At 44.8% G+C, this 21548-nt stretch overlaps 2 protein-coding genes and 1 long non-coding RNA gene across 3 annotated transcripts; 2 read left to right on the top strand and 1 right to left on the bottom strand.

Moving 5' to 3' along the window:
* Positions 1-614: 614 nt before the first annotated feature.
* HVCN1 (hydrogen voltage gated channel 1) lies at positions 615-4415 on the top strand (the record flags this gene model as incomplete). The annotated part of the gene is made up of 5 exons (XM_082293211.1): positions 615-812; positions 1292-1396; positions 1652-1883; positions 3738-3850; positions 4155-4415. 5 exons carry the CDS (start codon positions 615-617, stop codon positions 4218-4220), a joined length of 714 nt encoding a protein of 237 aa, XP_082149337.1. The 3' UTR covers positions 4221-4415.
* Positions 4416-4613: 198 nt separating this feature from the next.
* TCTN1 (tectonic family member 1) lies at positions 4614-18282 on the bottom strand (the record flags this gene model as incomplete). The annotated part of the gene is made up of 15 exons (XM_082293415.1): positions 4614-4971; positions 5775-5919; positions 6268-6393; positions 7086-7242; positions 7547-7687; positions 8033-8115; positions 8452-8577; positions 9123-9248; positions 9660-9680; positions 12359-12468; positions 13338-13425; positions 13849-14015; positions 14373-14503; positions 16430-16550; positions 18126-18282. 14 exons carry the CDS (start codon positions 18280-18282, stop codon positions 5776-5778), a joined length of 1698 nt encoding a protein of 565 aa, XP_082149541.1. The 3' UTR covers positions 4614-4971; position 5775.
* An 866-nt stretch (positions 18283-19148) lies between these two features.
* LOC309579908 lies at positions 19149-20782 on the top strand. The gene is made up of 3 exons (XR_014226928.1): positions 19149-19374; positions 19482-19772; positions 20583-20782. It is a non-coding gene; the product is annotated as an uncharacterized lncRNA (long non-coding RNA).
* The last annotated feature ends 766 nt before the right edge of the window (positions 20783-21548 follow it).

Genomic DNA, 21548 nt, shown 5'->3' with positions numbered 1-21548 from the left:
GTTATGAGGTCAGCTCTGGACGGGAGGAGATGGGGAGGACAGTGTCACCCACCTGCCAGGCTGGAATGAGGGCATCACCTGCTTAATTTGCCTGCAAAGACTGAAATAACAGGGCGTCATTAATGTTAATGGAGGGAAATTATGGCTGTTCCTCATCTTGGCAGTGTGGCCGGAGGGAGAGGATGCTGGGGCCAGCTTGACCAACAGCTTCCATGGATCAGTGTTAGAAACACAAGGGCAGCTGTCCCCACCTCCATCACAAGGTGCCAGATAAGGGCTGGGGCTTTTTTCTCCTGTAATCAATGCTTTGTTTGGAGAAGTTTGGAAATACCTTGTGAGGAAGTTCTTTGTTGTAGAACAGCACGAGGTGCAAACAGAACTGGGAGGGCAGCGGGGGCTCCGTGTGGTGCTGGGGGAGATGATGCAAAACCAGAGGTACCACCATGAAGCAATTTCCTGTCAGCAGGGCCCAGCCAGCTGTGTCCGAATGTCACGCTCTTGTCAGCCTTTCTGGGTGGAAGATTTGGCATCCTTGGTCAGCCCCGAATGGGGAGGTGACACTCTTCTCTTGTCCCTCAGACGTTGGCAGGGTGATGCCAGCTTGATCCAGAGCCATGTCCAAGTACCTGAAGCACTTCACAGTAGTGGGCGACGACCCCGTGCAATGGAGCAACGACTATCGGAAGTGGGAGGAGGAGGAGGAGGAGGCTGGGGAGAAGCAGCCAGACTTGGAGATCAAACTGGAGCCCCCCAGGAGACACATCTCCTTCCAGTACATGATGAAAAAGCTCTTCAGCTCACACAGGTTTCAGGTGAGGCAGAACAAACCCAGGCCAAGGGCACCTGTGACAGCAGAGCCGCTGTGGGACGGAGCTCAGGGAGCAGCACTGAGCTCGTGAGCCCCCACGGTGCTGCAAGAGCAGCTGCTGCTTCTGAGCTGAGCTGTCCTGTCGGAACGGAGCTGCTCTGCTGCAGGTGCAGATGTTTCCTGAGAGGAGACAAGCCCCAGTGCACAATCACCACAGCTCTGGAACGTACTCTCCTCCAGCTCCCTGAGCCCCCCACGCCAGGCAGGGTCTGGTGGGGAGCCAGGTGGTTCCATGTGGAATAAGCATTCGGGGCAGCAGGAGTGGGAGTCCTGTGTGGGAGCAATGGAAAGCTCCATGAAACACAACCAGCCGAATCAGGGCTGTGGGCACTGGGGTGTGTTTAGCTGAAGGGCTACACTGGCTCCTCTTGCTCCTCTGTCCGTGCTGGGAGGGGATTCATGTTGGTTCTTCTCCTCCAACAGATCGGGGTTGTCTGCTTGGTGATCCTGGATGCCTTGTTGGTTCTTGGGGAATTGCTGATGGATTTGAAAATCATCATTCCAGACAGATACAATATAACCCCAAAGGTAAAATGTGGGGAAATGTCAACATGCACAGCAGTTCCCTCCCTTTGGTGGCTCAAAGTCCCCTGGATAGGCTGGGCAAGGCGGGCCCTGGACCTCTGGCCTTGCTGAGCCGGTGGTCACAGAAGAAAAGTTCTCAGCCCTTCTCCTTGTAGAGCCAAACCAGAGGTGCCCTCAAGCAGCAGAGGCTTTCCAGCCTGCCCTGCCTGTGTGCACACTGCGGGGGCTTCCTGGCTTAAACTTGTGCTCTTTTCCCAGGTTTTCCACTACCTCTCCCTGTCCATTTTAACCATCTTCCTGGTTGAGGTGGGGTTTAAAGTCTTCGTCTACCGCCGGGAGTTCTTCCACCACAAGTTCGAGGTGCTGGACGGGATCGTTGTTGTCGTGTCCTTCATCCTCGACATCGTCCTCATCTTCCGGGAGCACGAGTTTGAGGCCGTGGGGCTCCTGATCCTCCTGCGGCTCTGGAGGGTGGCCCGGATCATCAACGGTGGGTGCACAACCGGGCTGGATTTGCCAAACTTCCCTGAATTATCTGGGTTTTGTTCTCTTCTCAAACACAATCCTGGGGGTCTTGCCCTCCCAGCAAACTCAGAGTTCCACCTGTGTGGTTTTCCTTGCTGGAATGTGGCTTTAATTAGGCTGCCATTTCTTTAGAGCAGAAATAATCTGCTGCTTGTGTTGGTGTGATGCCTCGGGTGCACAGCAGCCAGGCACATTCCCCCTAAAAAACCCCATAATCTGTTCCTGCACCCTTCTCCTGGAGAGGGATGGCTCATGTTCTGAATTTCCATTGTAGGATCCTTTTGGCAGGGGAGCCCCTGTCTTCCTGAATCTGCTGCTACAGCAGAGTAGGTTCTAATGCTCTGTTCTGCTGTGACTCCATCATCCCCTTCAGGGATGCTGCGATCAGGAATGTCCTGATCTCACTCTGGATCTTTCTTGCTTGAATTCAAAGTGTTTGCCATAAAAAGAGAAATAGAAAATGTCCCTGAATCAGACTTCAGTGATTTCACTGTTGTAGCTATACATTGTTGCAAACAGATGTAAATTCAGGCACATCTGAAACAAGCGTAGCTGGAAACACTTTCTTCTTTCTTGGAGAAGGAATTTTGGGATTCCAAAAAATATGGCAATGAGATGATCTCAAATTCCCGCATGAAACCTCATCCCAAGCTCTGTCCTGTGCCTATGTGCTCACTTTTGGTGGGTGCTCTGTATTTGACACAGCTGGGATCAGAGGAGGGGATTGCTGGGGCTGTGTCCATTGCCCTCAGCCCCTTCCAGTGGGGAGAAGGTGCCTGGTCGGCAGCTGTAGCCAGAAAGAAGAGCGATGTGAGAGCAGCTTGTGGCTTTTGTTAGTTCCGAGTGAAAGTCAGAAAGAAACTGGATTTGCATGCGGCCGTGGGAGCCACGGGAGCCTCACTTTACAGCAGAACACCGGGACTGCAATTACAAGTAAATCCCCTTATCCTTGGGTACTCCAGGCTCCCTGCCAAGCTTTATGCAATGTCCACCTGCTTGGAGCAGAAAGGGACAAAGGGAATCTGCCCCACGCTGGGGTGTTGGGTGTCAGTGCCTGGGCACAGTTCCTGTCGATGTTATCAATGCAAATGAGCAGCGGCGTTGCTTTGTCCTCGGAGAACTGAACCCCCAGAGCCCAGACTGGTGCCTGGAGCACTGGAATCAGCCATGATCCAGAGGAGCTGTGTCGGGAGAACATGATGTTCTTCGTGCTCTCATCAAGCTGCTTTGTTTTATTTTTTGGGAAGAAAATGTCTTCAGTGTGGGGGCTGAGTTGACATGGAATCACCTAATGGTGCTTAGAGGGAAGTGCCACCTCTGCCTTGAGGAGACACTGCCTGCTCTCCCTGCAGCTGTGCAAGGTGAAGCCAAAGCCTTGTGGACCTGAGGATGTGCCAGGTCCTGTTCGGCCAGGCCGGAGCGATCGGCCCAGGGGATGGAGGAGCCCTGCGCCCCAGGCTTTGTTCTGCTCTCACACCTAAAACTGCTAACACACAGCAAAGCTGCCCCAGCTGCACCCCTGGGCTCTGCCAAGGGAGCAGATTCAGATTCAGGATTTGAATGACAGTCAGAGTGATTAATTCAGCTCCGAGGTCAGGCTGCCTCTCCCCAGCAGAGTATCAGTATCCAAATCCCTCCGGTGGTTGACTTAAAACCCTTCCTCATTAAGAAAAGCACTTGGGAAGGGTGGTTGAAGATGACAGAAGCTGAGCTGGAGAGGAACACGTTTAACTCCTTGAGCACAGAGCCTGTGTGCTGTGAACTCCTGCTCGTGGCTGTTTTACAATGTAAAGCAAACCCACTGTGAATTGTTCCACAGGAATAATTTTATCGGTGAAGACCCGCTCAGAACAACAAGTGTCCAAGTTAAAGCAAGCAAACCTGAAACTTGCCACAAGGGTGGAACAACTGGAACACAGCTGTGTGGAGAAGGTAAAAAACCACTTTTAATTTGGGTTTACCTGCTGCTGGGGATCCTTGTGCAAGGTTGGCACTGTTGGCTTGGTTTCCTCATCGGAAAGTGTGGGGTGAGCTGGCCTGAAGCAGCACAGCCCTGCCCGTGGCTCCCTGGGCTGCTCCTCCTCAAAGGAATGATGTCCCTACCTCTGTCCTACTTCTTTGGGCCAGGTTGTCCTGTTTTCCTGCAGCAGGAGATACATTATAGCAGTGGGAAGAGCTGTGGGAACCTGGGAAGCTGCTCGCAGGCTGTTAATGATTTGAATTTTGTCTCCTACAGGAGCAAGAAATCGAGAGGCTGAACAACATATTGAAACAGCATGGACTCCTCAGCCAGCAAAAATAGGAGGCCAGTTTTCCAAGGTGGGAAATTTTGCTTGGAGATTGCAGTGTTGGAACCTGCCAGCTTGACCTGAAAGGTTTTTCTGTCTCTTTGCTTCCTCTTGTATTGTGTTTTCTATAAACATTTTCTGTTTGACCCCACTTTGATCAGACCTTGGGATGGCAAAAATAGTTCTACTGGAAAATTATTCACATACAGTCCCTGTAAACAGCAATTTTTTTCCCTTTCTTGTACAGTTGTACAGTCAAAACCGCAAAATAATTTAATAAAGACACATCTTTACAAGCTGTACATCCAGAAAAGTACCACTTATTTAAAATAATTTCGTTTTTTTCTGTGATAGCATTCTTTGTTTGCAACAAACTTGCAGTATAAATGATAAGAACCCAGGCTGAAAAGGTAATTTCTTCTCTACCAGCTGCCTGTTCATCATCAATACTTCTCTTTGCCAACCATTCTTTTCATACTGTTGGTAGTTTCCTCATTTTTGTTGCTGTTTGTGCCACTTTGTTATTTATATAACATTCATTTCAGAAACACCAACACACCACTCCTTTCCCTGACAAAGAAATCAGCCCCAAAATAGAGGCAAACATGTGCCATCTTACGTCAAACAATGCCTTGTTCCAGTAGCAGATCCCAGTTCTGATCCTGCATTCCCTCATCTCTTCTTCCCTTTTCACTGTTCCTTCACAGACCGTGGGGCTGCAAAGTTCTTTGTTTCCACAGCTCATAAATCCATGTATTAAAAGAACTGGAATATGTAAGAACAGATGTAGGTGAGTGCACCGCTGGGAACAGTCAGACTCCAGAAAAGCCATGAAAAAGCAAATTCTAAAGGGCCAGGCTGGTGTTTGAACTTTTTCAGGTATTAGAGTGTCCCTGTGGAGAGGCTGTTTGAGAACTGAAGAGTGAGGTTTAAGAAGTGGGAATTCTGAGAGCTGGTGACTGCAGCAGGTGTTTCCAATGGATTTCAGCCCCACTCAGCTGGAAGGGTCACTGAGCTTTGCTGAAAGCACAACTCAACTGTTCAGATTTTTAAAGGAAGGTAATTAATTTGTGGGACAGGAAAAATAGCCAGAAATATGTGGCTTATTCATCTATGAAAGGAGATAAACCAGAGGCCTTATCTAATAGCACATGATGACTTTAATCAGCAATTTAGCTCTGCTGTTATGGGATAATGAACCTGCTTTCCCTGTGTGTCCCTGTGCTCTTCCCTTCCCCTCCTGCCTCTGCTGGGCAGGCTGGGGCTGGATCCCACATGCTGGAGGAGTGGTGGCTGTGACTGGTCCAGAGCCACCAGCAAATCCAAACTGACTTTTTTCCTCTCTGCAGAGTTATAATTGGATACTTTCCCCCTCATGGGGGTTTCTTTACCCTAACCCTTCTGAGGTTTTCACAAGGTCTCACCCTTCCTCTCCTGGCCAATTTTAGCCCAGTATCTACAACTTAGAAGAAAGTGATGGCCTATTACAGTCACAGGATAAACAACGGACTAAAAATAAGAAAAAGCAGAAATATGGCTTTTTTTTTTCTTTTTTTATGCATACTTACCTTAGACAAATGGATAGAAAAAATCAAAGGGTAACTTGATGTTAATGGTGGGCCAAGCTTTGTAGCCTGGCTCTGCAGGTGAAGAGATGTCAGTGAAAACCACAGAACTTGTTATAGGAATAATCCTTTCCCTTCCTGAGGGAAGCTGCAATGAAAATACAACCAGGACTTAGCTTCAGCCTTCTATTTGTACAACTGTTTTGTTTGGTCTGGGTTATATTGTCAGCTGTTATTTGTTAAAAGGGTTTGAGGTTTTTTTCCTATACATTTCCATGTTTCTTTCCATAAATGATGTATAGATTTTTATTGAAGTGTGTTTTGGCAAGGAGCCCACAGTTGTGTTTGAGCTGGAAGAGAACTGCTGGCTGTAATACATTCTAATGTGAAGTGCTGCCTTTAGATAAAGAGATTATCTGGGTCACTGTCACACAGCTGATACCCAAGGAAAACAACCCACTTGTTTCATCTTAAATCCTGTAATTTAATTACATACCTGCTTCAGTGTGGTGGTAGTGATTGTGGCTGTGACATTCACTATCCTGGCTTGTGGATTGACCAGGGATCCGTACTTAGTCCACTTCACTTCTATTCCCAGTGACACTGGTATTTGGCATGAGCTCTGCAAGGTGTTAGAAATCATCTCATTGTCTACCTTATGCAGAAGCCACTACAGTTAATTAATTATTTGTGTCATTAAAAATGCAGAATGTCCCCAGAAAGCTCACTGGGGAGGTTACCAGAGCAGCTGGACCCAGCACTGTTGCTGGGCAGTACAAAATCCTGAACTCTGCCAAGGCAGAATTTTGAAGGCTACAATCTTTAATATTTTATGAATTTCTTCTTGAACTATCACACTTCTGGTTACAGAAACCATTCACTCTTTGGTTGTAGAAGCATGCAAGAAACCATCCACAATCTTATATTGTGCTTCAAAGGATTCTGTCTTACCCTGGCCTGGTGTAAGAGGGGAAACACTGTTTCTGTTTGTTCACTCTTTCACCTCTGGTGCTTCATCCTTACAAGAGCAACACTCTAACCTGTGTTTAAACAACTCATTTTATACCCAACATGTAGCCCTGATCCATAGCCGAGGTGCCTGCATACCAGCTTGATTAAAAATAACTTCCACAGCAAGAGTGAAACTCCTCCTCCGAATATTCCATGAGTTCCCTCCAGCTTCTTTCTGCATTCCCAGCCCCATTTTTTTTCTCCAGTTGGTTCCTGCATTTTTAGGGTGTGAAGCTGAGCTGATGCTGCAGCACAGGCACAGATCTCATGAGGGTGGAGGGGTGGAAGTGGCTTAACTTTCACCTGTTCTGAGATGTGGAGCTGAGTTATTGGCACCCAGTCGAGCACATCCTGGGCTTGAGAATTCCCAAATGAGGCCACGTACTCAGGAAAGCTTTGGCCCTTCAGCACATCAAGGAGGGTCTGAGCCAAAGGCTGGCATTTCATAGCTGCTGTAATTCTTCCAGAAAACACACACAAAAAAAGATGAGTTACAGCAAAATCCATTGGTTTGGCACAGTCATCATTTCTCCTTGCTCTCTGCTCTGTTCAAGCCTTCTGGCTAGAGTTGCTAATGTACACAATCTTTCCAAGAGAAAGACCATTGTTAATTAAATGACATTTTTTATAATTAAATACACCATTCTCAATACTCCTTCAGCTGTATAAATGGCCCAGGACCTGAACAGAGCCTAAGGGTAAGGGTTGTCAGAGGGTTAAAAACATTAAATTAAAAAAAAAAAAAAAAAAAAAAGACTTCTTACCGTAACTTACAGCCTGATATCATGTTATAACCAAATAATACTGGGGCTCTGGCTCCCTGTGCTGCCAGGCAGTCCTGGGTGGATGTGCTCTGCAGAATGGTGAGTTGGCTGTGTTTGTTACTACTCTGAATGATGCCAGATGTAACACACAGTTAAGGGAAATTAAATGCTTGATGGATATCGTGGCAAAAAAAGAATACTTAATCATATCCTTAAAATAAAGCTGCAAATGCTATAATAGCTCAAGACTCCTCTCACGGTGTGAAAAAGCACCAGTGTGCAATGAAGGGCTAAATGTACCTCACTACACAGTCCCAGGAGACTGCAGTCAGGACTGAGTCATTCCCTCCTAAAACACAGCCAGAAAAGCACATTTTTATTTTTGGTAGAGAACAGATGTATTTCATAGATGTCCATGCTAGAAAGGGTTTGTGAAGATTGACCAGAGCAAGTGCAGCAAACAGAAATTCAGCAGGGAAAGGATATCCTTGAGGCCAGAATCCTGCTCTGACAGGCAGCCCAACAACATAACCAGGATTGCCACTGAGAGGAACTGGCTGTGTATTTTCCTGCAATGCAAACAGAGAGCATTAGCTCTTATCCTGCACTGAAGTGGTTGAAAAACACAGAAATATTTCAGTTATTTCAGGATTATGACCTGCCTTGAACAATGATGGTAAGACTGTAAGTAAGGCTTTGCTTTCTCTGTTATAGTCACAAGCTGGGGCTTGTAAATGTGACAGACTTTGGAGGCCTTTATAGCCCAGCTCTGAAATGCTGCCTCATCTGGGTATCCTGGGCAAGTTCTATTTTACCTTGCTGCTAACAATTGTTCTGATTCAAGTTTAATAAGTTTTGTAATTAAATGTCTTTCACCAAGTCACCTGTGACACCTCCACAGTTACCTGAGTGAAGCTGATTTCGAAGCTCTGCTCTATTGAAAGTGCTTCTTTGCTAATTGCCCCCAAGACAAAAGCAGCAGCTGCTTCTATTATTTCTCCTGTGTCTGTGTGGGTAATGTGATAATTCACCTGAAAATTAAATGTTTTAGATATTAATTTGAACAAATACATAAGAGAAACTAGAAAAAAAAATTAAAACCATGCAAGTATTTTCTTTCTTGCTTGCTTAAGAAACTAAATTCCAGGGTGGGGATATATTATATTCTCTAGAGGCTGGAGCCTCTTCAAAACTGACTTCTTGATAAACCTAAGCATAGACACAACGTTCTACTTTAAAATTAAAAGATGGTGTGCAGCATCTATTCCTCTGTCTCTCATTAGTGTGCCTGAAATCATCTTCTCCCAAGCATAAAGTAAATTCTAAACTCATGTCATTGTCTGTTGTGCCACATACACACAGTAATAACAAGGATTTCAGCCTGTCTCCATGTTGTATTGCACAGAGTTATTATTTTGTTGCAAAACACTCTCTTTTATCCCAAAGTCAGTGCTTCTCCTGTGACATGTGCTTTGGAGATGTCACAATATAGGGAAACTGCAAGGCCTTCCTGACAGCTTTGCAATTCATAGATGCTTTCCATCAGCTATAAGGGGGAAAGGGCTGCCAGACCTACCCCAAGAACTGCATTGATGCAAAGTCCATCCAAAACCATCGGGAGCCTCAGGACGTCACTACTGTTCAGTAAAGTCCTCATTCCATTCTGAGCCTGGACAACAATGGACTGGACAGTAATATTCACCTGAAAAACAGACTCATGTCAGCTCTGAATACTGGGTATAATTAATTTTGGCTTTTCTGTGTTATTATATGTGTGACCTTTCCGGGTTCTGTTCCACAGCAACAGCAGTCAGTAATTCTCTGAACAACTGCTGTGTTACAAGTACTGCTGAAGCTCAACCAAAGGGTCTGGGTTTAAACAAATGAAGAGGTTTACTTGAAAAGAGGGAGTTTTAAAGGAGAAATGTATCAGGCTTGAAAGTTTGCAGGCAGCATTTTAGCTTGGAGTTGCTAAGTATCATTACTGATAGCAAATGATGTAATTTTTTTAATGTAAGGATTTGTTTTGATCAATCAGTGAAAAATTCCCACCTACTGTAATTAATAAGAATTTTGCCCACAGCTCTTCCAACTAATTTAGAAGGATACTTACCATCTGACTTGATTTGGGCACCTGGGGGAGAATAAAAGGACAAATTAAAGCAGTAGCAAAGGTCTGACCTATTGCAAGTAGCAGTCAAGTAAAGCAGGTAAGGCTTTGTCTATTTAACTCTTCCATAACAGTAACTTTTATGTTATGGAGTTACTTGGAAATCCACCAGAGTATCCAGGAAGTGTGAAAAGAACTGCTACAATCCAATCCCCTCCTTCCTCTGATTCTTGGAATTATTCAAAGACCACCAGTTTAAGAAACCTGCCAGGCTGTGCTTCCCAAAGAAATGAAGAGCTTTTGTCATCCTGTTCCACAGTTTCATGGTCTCTAAACCAATAAACGAGAAGAAAATATCTCTCTTGTTCTATACCACGTGAATATGTGTTGCCCCACTGGAAAATTTCCACCAAAAATATTTCATGGAAAGGCAGAAATGTTGGGCCAAGGTCATCAATCAGGCCTGTAAAATACTCCCATGGAGCACCACTTTGTCTAAGGTTTTACTTTTCTGACTTTCCAATGAATGTTTGAGTCACGTCTTTGGGAAGGGACCACGGATTGGACTCTGATCATAAAGCAATTCTGCAATTATGATGGGATACTGAGAGCAGTGACTCATCCACTGCCCCAGCAGGGAACACATTCCTGGGAGCTGGAGATCTGAAGGTGATGCAGGTAGTTTGTCACATATTTATCATCCCAAGGTACAGCTCAGCCATCAGAATCAGCTGGATGAATAAAGGTCCCTGTAAAGATTAGACTCATGTTTAGGGAACGGTGCTATTTCTGACTAGGATAGAAGGAATGAGCACCACTCCTGAAGTTCTGTTTATCCATGACTGGGGTGATGGATGATGTCTTTGGAGGTCACTGGCAGGCAGAACTGCTGCCTCCCACTGCCTCAGCTTCCCCTCTGGCAGGGAAGCAGGGAAAGGCAGGAACAGCTCGTTGCTTTGGCAGCTACACACTCCCCACTAACCATGGGGTGAAGCACCACTGTGAGTATCCTGGTGGGAGATTCCAAGAATCCCCAACACTCCTTGATCTGCTGGTCAGATCAGGGCAGAGAGCAGAGATTATCTGCAACAATTCCCAAAACGTTGTTCTCACTCCAGCTGCCCATCCTGGCAGGGAGGATGAGCTCCTGGGGATGGGGCTTCTTGAAGGACCTGCTATCCTTCAGGAAGCCTTCAGGAGGCTCCCAGTAAGCCTCCCTCGGTCACTGGTTTGCCGTTTCTTTTGCCAGCAGCTCCATCTGCTGGTACTGGGAGGGCTCCTGCTCTGCCCTGTGACCACCCTGTCCCCAGTGCCATCACTTCTCTGTTGTCACATGCCACCTCCAGCTCCCTTTGGGAAGGGAACCTTCCTACAGAGCATCTCCACCAGCTGCTCGACCTTCTCCAGTTCTTGCATCTGATCCTTCCTAGCATCCAACGTGCTTTGGGCAGAACTGTGACCTCTCCTGAGCTCAGCCATTGCCTTGGCAAGCAGCACAGGGATAAGGGGTTATGGACTTTTCCACTGAGGAAAGGGAATTCATCATTAAACTCAAAACCACTCAGCTGCTGGAGCCTGACCTGAACCACACTTGTTCCTTCTGGTCCTGCAACCAACAAGAACTAATTTTGGGAGGACATGGAGACACTCAAGGCCCTTCTGAGGCAGTGTTTTCTCCACTTCTTCCACAACAGGAGGATCAAAAGCCAACATCTGGGAGCAATCCTTGGCTGATTTCAATGAGATCCTGAACGAGCAGGAGAGTGATCCCACCTGTGAGGGTGTGAACTGCTTAGTGGGCTTTCCTTGCTTTTGGGAGCTTTGGAATCTGGGAGCAGCCTGGAAGGGATCTTTAAGCAGTTACTCACTGCTAATTAAATTAATTTAAATATTTACATAAATTAAAATAATTTTAATGGTGAAGAGATTGCTCTTTCTTTACAGCCTCCAGCTTCTGGAAGAAGCCATCAGGTTAAGGTATGATGTATTTCAGTTTCATTTTTTCATGAGGGATTTCCTTGTCTTCCTGAATATCCTTACAGGGGATTTATTTATACGTAAGACGTCATCCCCCAGGTCAGAAAGGGATGAAAAAGTAGACATAGGCTTTGAAAAATAACCCCAGACTGGATTTGAGTAGGCAGGAGCCAAAGAAACTTGCTCTCAGTCACCAGTCACGTTTTTTGGGAGCATAAGGAAGGCTGTGCCAGCCCCCACTATCAAAAACTGAGGCTTGGAGGAAAGGGGCAGATGCAAAAGATTAAACCTGACAGGTTCTTCTTTCAGTACAAAGATTTACCAACTCTTAAAAACTCAGATTTCTTAGAATTATGTGTTCTGGTAAATAGGCTTCTTGGAAAAGCCTGAACATGCACAGAAACATGAAACTGCACTAGTTCAGTGACACGACCTTGGCTTTTCAAAACTATTATTTTTTACTTTATCTTTGACTATATTATTTATATTTGGCTAAGCAGAGAACAGCAAATGCTTCTATTAACAAAGCTTGAAGTAAAAACATTCCCAAAGGCTTTATGTATAAAAGTCTGCTGTAAAGGGTGATGTTTCTTCCCAACCCACAATTTAAAAATCCAAATAAAATACCATATCCCTCAGTAAACAGAAGTTACTTCATTCTGCAGATGCAAAAATACAGAAAATGTGATTATTTCAGCTATGTGACTGTTTCAAATCATACTTACTGCCAAAATGCTGGAGTTGATATAAAACAACATGCTAAGTGCTTGAATGCTGTCACATTTTTCCACACTTACTGATCTAATGCATTTTGTGGCTTGGTTTACTAAAAACCCTGGAAAAAAAGAAGTCACCAAGTATTACCGGGGGAAATGAAAGAGCAATTATGGAAAGTATAAATGAAAAACAAGACAAGAACCTTAGGTACAAGCAGAAGTGAAAGTAAATGTCATCTCTATTGTAGATAAGGTTTTATGAGAGCTGTGAAGAATGAAACTTTTTATCTTCTCAAAAAATGCTATGAGACAAAATATTACTTCTTAACTTGTAGAAAAAGCTTCATTTTTCAAATTACTTAATTTTTGAATCTCATAAGATTTTTTTTCTTTCACAAGAGTCTTCAGTCCTGTAATCACCACCATGACTGTTACGAGACCACATTTAATGATGACAGTGGGCTTTGGAAAATGCAGGTGTGGGTTTGGTTGTGGCTTTTTTTTCCACCTCCACCTCTGCAGATTTTCAGGAAATTGCGTGAGAGGTTAAAATGCAGAGCTCAGCCTGCAAATCTGACTGGTGAGAGGAACCCCTGGACAAAGGGAAGCTGCCAAAGGCTGCCCAGGCAGGTCTGGCTTGGTGCAAACCCCTCCTTCCTCAGGGTGTCACCCTTGTACTGTTTGATTAAACCAATTATGCCAAACAGGACGTTTTATTGTTGGATAAACAACCCATTAACAAGATTCTCAGGGATTTACATATCTCACTTGGAACGTTGAATAGAGATGCAACACAATTTCCATTCTATGTCTTTAAAAACCAAACAAAGCAGAGAAACAGAAGCGATTTGAAAATCATTGGCTCATGAACCTTTATCTGAATTCTCCATGGGGAGTGTGCCAGCTTTCTGATTGACTAATCTCAAGCCAGAGCAGAATACTCTAAAGCAAAAAAAAAAAAAATTGGGATTGAAGTGCATTTTCCAACCTGCAGGATTCGCATCAGAGCACCAAGAAGAAACAACAGGACTTGGCAGCCTTAGAAATGCATCCTCTGTCTGCACAGGAACACCATACTGCCAAATAAAAACCACAGTCAGGTACACAGATGTGTTTCAGCCCATGGAAAGTTTCAAAGCATTTTTATTAACAACAAATATGAATAAAAACAGTACTTATTTCCACAGTATCTCTCAATACCACTTTGTGCAGCAATGCTTCAGCCACTGCTGCTTTATGTTGAAAATAGCAAAAAAAAAAAAGTGACTTATTTTTCAAAGATCTTAAAAATCTAGCTCACTTTTTAAGTAACTAAACACAAAATATTACACTTCTTTTTACATTTCTGTGTTTAAAGATCAATATAAATTTTGCCTCTTCCAGCAGAACTGCATTATTTAAAAGCAGATGCAAACAATGCTGATTTATTCTTTCTGGAGCAATCTAATACTAATTACATCAAATATAATTTACCTCCTATTGAACCAGAGATAATTTACCTCATATCTGTACGTTTCATTTGCATCAGGGGGATTTTGAGCATCTGTATCCAAATTCCAGCTGTCAGGCTCAGCACTGAAAGTAGCACCTCCAAACTTGTCAAGTAACTGATCAAAATTTTCTGGAGTTGGGATTTCAGGGGATTTCAGGTACATGGCTTGTTCATCTGCCAAAACATTAAAAGAAGGAGGTAACTTTAGGGAAAAAAAGATACAGAAACAATAGTTAGTAACAATGAGACAACTTTAAACATTATTTATTTAGGATGCTAAATTATTTACAAAACACCTCCCCAAACAATATTTGTTTTTTCCAACAGAGAAGGCCAAGAGTCCCAGATGATTAATTCCATGTTTTCACAAGTGAAAGGATCACAACATAAGGACTGTGAGCAGACAGAATTACAAGTTTTCTGAGAAGTTGAAAAAATAAAAATAGTTTTAAATTTAGTCTTTTTCTGGTGCCTAAAGAGCTTACAAAAAATAACACCACAATGCTTAATACTGCCTACAATTCTACTTACAGTTTGTAGCATGAATGCAGAAAATACTGGGATTGACTTGGTCAATTAATTTAAATATCCTTTCTGGTGGATTTGCTTCAACATCAAGAGAATATACTGCAGCTTTCTGACTACACAGCTGGCTGTCACCTCTGCAAAGAATAAAAATAATAAATGAATTCACTAGAAGTTAGTGTTGACCAGATTTTCAAATTCTTTTCATGTACTGAGGCAGCACCAGAAAAATAGAAAAAGCATGAAATTACTGGGTTTAACACAATTTGTAGAACAATTGTGCATCCTTAGAAGGCTCTGTGCTTAATAATAAATAATAATAATAGAGAATTCTCCCACATTTTATTTAGCAAAGGAAAATGTGAGCAGCAACATGAAGGAAGGTAAGAAACAGAATGGGGGAAGGGAAAACCAGTGGCAATATGAGAGAGAAAATGCCACATTGGATGGGATTTTGATGGTTAAGGCCCCAAAAATGCAGGGCTGCACCACAGGCCAAGCAGAGCTCAGCAGTACTTTCATTTCTACAACCCAAGTGGGATGTCAGACCAGGAAAACAGGTCAGTTTTGTGGATATTGGAATAATACCCATTTTGGGCAGGGAGTGGGAAAAATTCCTACTTGAGATGCATGTGAAAGAAATGGCAGAGTGAGGAACAGGAGGTGAAATTACCCAGCTTGTCTTGGGGAAGTGTTTAAGGCTGTGCCCCAGGTTCATCAACAGCCCAGAAGTGCAGGAGAATGTGCCAGTTCAGACCCCAGGAGCACTGGTGTGTCCTACATGCTACAAATACAAGCTGCTGATCCCTGTGAAACTGGTATTTAGCAGGATAGAGCAGTTAAGGACAGGCACTGGAGAAGTGAAATGACTTTTAGAAATTTTTAAGCTCTTCCATGAGATGAATAATTTGTTAATAGGATCCCATCATAAATCAAACGCTTTTGCTGCTGTTTCAGATGCCACAGGGCCTCCACCTTGGGATCAGCCAAACTAACACAAAAATGCAAATGTATGTAAACCTAGATGTAAATAATGAGACCCACAACGCTTGCAGACACTGAAAATCCCCTGGATTTTCATGCAAAATAAACGTTTTACACAAAAGAATTTGGGGAAAGAAACACGACTTCATTTGAGGCATTTCTAGTTGACAAAGGCAGCACGGTCACCTGAGGCAATTAAAGTGTCAGTCAGGAGGGCGTTGATTAGACCTTTCTGATCTATAGAAATACCTATAAATGGGGAGCAGGAGTCTTTGTGTGCCAGAACAATAAGAAACCACAGTCTGGCATGACTGCTAATTCAAATTTCAAAGCACCAAGAATAAACCCCAGTGCTCAGATTGGCATAATTTATACAGAAGGTGGGTTGAAAAGCTGCACTTATTGTTCTGAGAAGTCACCATGAGATTTTTTGCACATTATGATTTTGAAGTGAGCTTTCTTAACTCCTTTTGAGAACATGGGATTGGGTAAAGGTGTTTCCAGATAAACTAAACAGCTCTTGGCTTTAATCTGTCGGTATAATGTTTCATTTTAGTGTTTGTGAAGTGGCAGACTGGCAGTGGGGGAGCAGGTTGGGATGGTGACTTTTAAAATTAGGGTCAGAAAAATGCTCACACTATTTCAACAAGCCCTGAATTGATCCAGTGTGTAGCTGATATCATAAATGTAATCAAAGAGGTTACTGATAAATTGCTGGTGATCTACAGAAGTGGCCAGATGGTTCTGTGGTACCAGTTTTCTTAACTTCCAGACACTGCATTGATGAAGATGCATCATTCTTCCCCCCCAAAAAAGCATCACCACCTAAGTGCCCACAGACAGGAGCACAGTGAAACAGGAGGAAAGCAAGGAGCATGAGAAAAGAAGGATTGAGTGGGAGAGAAGTGGGTGGGAGGTGGATTTGCTGTTCTGCCTGGTTGGGGCCAAAGTGCAGGAAGGACTGGTGAAAGGGGGTTCAGGATGGCAGCAGGGAGGGTTAGGAATTGATAAGAGGAGAGGACAGAGGCATGCAGCAAATGAACCAAGATTTTGTACTTTATGGTTATTTGTCCACTCACGTGACCACAGGAACTGAGCATGTGGTGAAGAGGCTGAAGTCCTCAGCGCTGCAGTCGGGGTCGCAGCAGCAGTTGATGTCACACTGTGCCACCAGCAGGTCACAGACACACAGCTTGGCAACTGCACCAGAGATTGAAATGAGAACTGGAGTGGGGACTTCATAGCATGTCCCAAATGCTTTCACTTTTCACCTCGCCCTGGTTTTGACAGTGGTCAGAAGTCTTCTCCAAATTCACGTTTTCTTTAAGTCATTTTTAAAAGCTATCTTTTCTGCTACTGAGCAAATTTATTTGGAACACATGGACAAAACCAAGACATATTAAAATCTGTTCCCTGAGAAACAAAACCCCAGCTCAACAGGGATTTTGGAGGTATGATAATATACTCAGCCCTGCAGAGGAAAAAAAAAAAAAAGAGATAAACACACCTTGTTTGTATCTGCTTGTTTCAGCTTATTGGGAAGAAAAATAAAACATTTTGAAAGAGCAGAGAGATGTTTATAAGTATCGAGGATGTCTCAAGGTGCAGGAATATATTTCCCTGATGTGCCAAGACAACCACGGTTGACTTATTTGAAACTGTTTTTTCTCTCTGTTTTTAGATACTGTGATATATTGCAATCACAGGCAGAGTAATTGCTAATAAGTTTGTAAACTGGCTCAATAAAACACACTTGGCAACTTCTTCAGACTCCGAGGTTTTCAAGTTTATAAATTCAAAAAACAGTAGATATTACTCTACTGAACTGTTTGTAAGAGTTGCTGTTCTATAATAAACCTAGGCTTAAAAATAGCACAGAATGAGGAAAATTAAGGCCAGTGTTCTATAGGAAAGACATTAAAATACTTTTTTTGTAACTAACTCTTGTTTTATTTCACTTTGACTGTTGCCCCCTGGATGTTCTCTGACCACCTGAACAATATCCATGTATTTCCTGGAATCTCTGAAGTTCTGACTGTTCTGTTAGCTGAGCTTAGCCCTGGATCCTTAGCTCACCCTGTAAACAAGAGAAGTTTAAACATGGATGATTAGATTGCAAAGTTATGTCTGTGAGATGAGGGATTTAAGTCTCTTTTCCCTAAGGACGTAGCACTGGGATGGGTTTGATTTGGCAAATAACCCATGGAAAGCTCAGCTGACGGCAACACCACCGGGATATAAAAGAGTAGCCAATTATACAGTGGGAAACACCTGAGAACACAGTAACGAAATTTTGTGAGCTCTACTTTTATGACAATGTATCCACAGCACCAGGGCTCAGCCTTGGGACAAAGTGTGCAGCCAGCTCGGAGCTCTCCAAGAACACCCAGGGCCGCTCTGGGCTCCTCCGCCAGCTGCCCGCTGTACTCAGAGCAGTGCTGGATGCAGAAAACTCTGCCCTACAACCCCACCGACCCTCAGAGCTATGGCAAGCCCAGCCTTGTGCTGTCCATGCCACGAGCAGCGTGCCCAGGGCCTGGAGGCTGCTCAGGGGCTCGCTGAGTCTTTCTGAGGAGGCTCCGAGCCTCGGCCGCAGCTGCCATGGGGTGCCCGAGCGGCGCTGCAGCGAACCCCAGAGATTCCCGGGAGAAACCGGGCGGCTGCCACGCGGTTGTGCCAACCCCGGGCGCCGCAATGAGAGGGGGAGGCCGCGAGAGGGGCTCCCCTCAGCCAAAAAGCGCCGCCGATGCCCCGCAGCGCCCGGAGGGCACCCACCGTCCGTAACCGGGGCCGGCACGCTGCGGGCCCGGGCCTGAGCGGCATCATGAGTGTCTGCGGGCTCTGCGGCCGGGTCTTCTGCCCGGAGCGGCGGCGGCGGAAGGAGGAGGAGGAGGATAAGGACGAAGAACACCCCAAGCCCCGGCGGCGCCATGGCGGCCGCCCTTAGCAACGGCGCGTTGCCAGGGCGCGCGGGGCGTCACGGGAAGGGCGGGCCCCGCCTCTCGCGAGACTTGGCGGGGCGGAGGGGAAGGGCCGCGCCCCGGGGAACATGGCGGGCGGGGGGCGCGGCGGGCCCGGCGTGCTTGCGGGCCCTTCAGCCGCCGTCGGGTTCCCTCATCGCCCCGCAGCGCGGGCAGCCCCTGGGAAGAGGCCACACGCAGGGTTCTGGCTGGGTGTGGCCGTCGTGGTGGTGCTGGGCGGCCGCTTGTGTCACCCAGCGGCCTCAGGCACGGCTCAGTCCGGCGGTGATGAGGGGTCGGTGCCCCCCTCAGTGCCACGGGAAGGGTTTCAGGTGTCGTGATCCAAGTGTAATCCACGTAGGTGGTTTGGGAAAAAGTAGATGGAAGGCCCCGCGTTAAAAAAAAAAAAAAAATTGGGAAATGGCCCCTTGTGAGATACAAAATTCTATATTTCACATACTTTTGCAACGTTGTTTTTAGTAATCTTCCCTTAAAGTAATTTTTTAAGTGTTAAAAGTTTCTCCTTTTGAAGATGCTGTGGGTCCTCAGTGCTTAGTGAACATGCTCATTAATCTTGTTAGTAATCTTTTCATGTGCACAGTTCTCTTTGAGGTCTTTTTCAACCTAAATTTTTCTAATTTTGTACTAATTTGGAAAAACTGGGCTAGAGAGTGACTAAATGAGCACGGTTCCTTCAGGTTACCTTAGAGATGTCACATCCAGCCTCTAGTTCCAACCAAGAAATTAAAATTTTAAATTAATATTCATGAAGTTTGTGATCTGCATTACCTGGCATGGGACCTTATTGCTCTCTACAACTGCCTGACAGGAGTTTGTAATGAGGTGGGTGGAGATGAAGCTCTTCTCCCTGGAATCAAGTGACAGAAGGAGAGGAAATGGCCTCAAGCTGCGCCAGGGGAAGCTCAAGTTGGAAATTAGGAAGAATTTCCTCATGGAAAGGGTTGTCAAGCATTGGAAGGGGCTGTCCAGGGAAATGGTGGAGCCCCCATCCATGGAGGTGTTCAGAAAATGTGTGGATGTGGCACCTGGGGACATGATTAGTGGTGAGCATGGCAGTGCTGGGGTAATGGTTGGACTCAATGATGTTAGAGGTCTTTTCCAACCTTAAGAATTCCGTGATTCTTTGATCTGTTTTTATTCCCCTGACCAGGTTCATGACTGTCACCTTGAAGGGAAGGCAACAAAACCTCTAAAAAGCTCTAATATTCCAGCTCCATACATTGAAAATGGAAATAATTCCACAGTGCCCCTCCTTTGCAGTGTCCACGTCACAGGAGTGAGGAGTTACAAAAGACAGAGCACTGCCAGGCCACCGAGGTCATTTGATGTTATCAAGGAGCTGGTAAAGGATGGATTTGAAACAGCTCCATGTCATGTGGCAAAATCCTGGAGTCATCCCCATGGAAAGGCCTCGTTCCTCCAAGGACATGGTGACACAAAGGTGAGAACTCGGTGTGCTCCGCTCTACCTCAGACCTTACACCCCAAAATCACCTCACCAAAAATAACCTCCAACCTGCCTTCCCTTGGAAATGTAATCCAAAATCTTTGTGTTCACCTTCCTTCATGGGGATGAAGAGCTGGTGTATTCAGTCTCTTTGTTTCTTTGCTGCTCCTGAGGTGGCCAAAATGCTGCTTCTGGTGTTGGGTTTGTTACTTTTTTCAAGCTTGAAAAGTGACTTCAAACATTTCCATTTTGAAAAGGAACTGTAAAAAATGGCACCATAGGACTTTTTTGGTTTTTTTGCTTCTCACTGAGGCTGTACCAGGACTGGCTGCAGCCACTGAAGAGAATGCATGCCTGTATTTGGAGGAAATCCTGGGATCTTTACAACTCCATCTCTTTCACTGTCCCACAGTGAAGGAACAAAAAGAGAGGCAATCCAGCAGGAGGGACAGCTAGGACAGTGGCTGAGATACAACCTCCCTCTGGAAAGTCCCTTCAACTTCCTTGACTAAGCTCCCACATGGTCAATTAACAAGGAAGGAGATGTTTCTCCTCCCTACAAGTCCTGCAAAGTTGGAAACTTGGAATTTATTTTGCAGGCTTGGAGGGAGACTGGTGCTTGGTTTATTTATCATCACTGGTTGTGATCTGTGTTCTTGTTCCACTGCAGTGCCATGAGATAATGAATACTAAAACACCCCTACTTGTTAGTTTACATGCTTCTGATGCCTTTAAAATCAGTAAAAAAGGGCTGATGACATTGCACAAGGGAAAACAGAATTTAATCCATTCTTCTTGCATCCAGAATTACTTGGCAAAGCTGATGGTGCACGGGGGACCAGACTCCAAGATGAAACCAAGCCTTGCTGAAATATGAAAGCACAGATTGCACCCTGGCTGAATGTGGGCAGGAGCTGGATGAATAAAGAGGTATTAATTCTTACTGCATCTACCATTGAAATGTAATAGAAGTGGGCAAGTGTTCAAAAGCAAAGTAGGATGGAATTAATCTGTTTTTCTCATGACCTTTTTTTTCCACTCAGGAGTGTCAGGACTTCACTCACAGCAACAGTTCATCTAAACCTATTTCCAGTGCTTGCTGTAGTAGAAAAAAAACCACCTTTGTCATGCAGAGAAAGGCAAGACAAAAGCCAAGTCTAAGGAAAACTATTTTAAAACCCATGCCCCCCCAAAACCCACCCTGGTGCTGGACTTCTGAAACAGGTTCCAAAGAGCAACTCTAAAAGTGCAGGATAAGGTCAGGATGTCAATAACTGATGCTTGTTCTCCATCAGAGAGATTTTAATTTATCCTGTCAACATGAGTTAATTAATAATTAAAGAGGGAACTGTGATCCTTATGTGGGAGGTCCTATAAAATGAAAATTCAAGCAATTTGAGATGCAGTAGATTCCTGTTTATTAAAAAACGAGTTCAGGGATTTACTCTATTACTCTTTCAATTATGGTTTAAACAGCAAGCTTCTGATGTGCATTTAAGCATTACAGAAGCTGTGGCTGCCCCATCCTTGGAAGTGTCCAAGGCCAGGTTGGATGGGGCGGGATAGTGGAAGGTGACCCTGCCCATGGCAGGGGTTGGAATGAGATTGTCTTTGAGGTACATTCCAAGCCATTCTGTGATTCTTGTTAGTGATCTTCTGACTCTGCATCTTCTCTTGACTCCTCATGTGGGAAGCCTCATATGGTCCTTCTCACATTAGTTTTCTGTTTAATTCAGCTGTGCTGTCTTGAACTTCATCTTTTCAGGGCTAA

This window comes from Coloeus monedula, assembly GCF_965178545.1.
Source record: "Coloeus monedula genome assembly, chromosome: 18".
Taxonomy (NCBI): Eukaryota; Metazoa; Chordata; class Aves; order Passeriformes; family Corvidae; genus Coloeus; species Coloeus monedula.
Note: the sequence above shows the minus strand (reverse complement) of the source record. Positions and strands in the feature narration are given on the sequence as shown.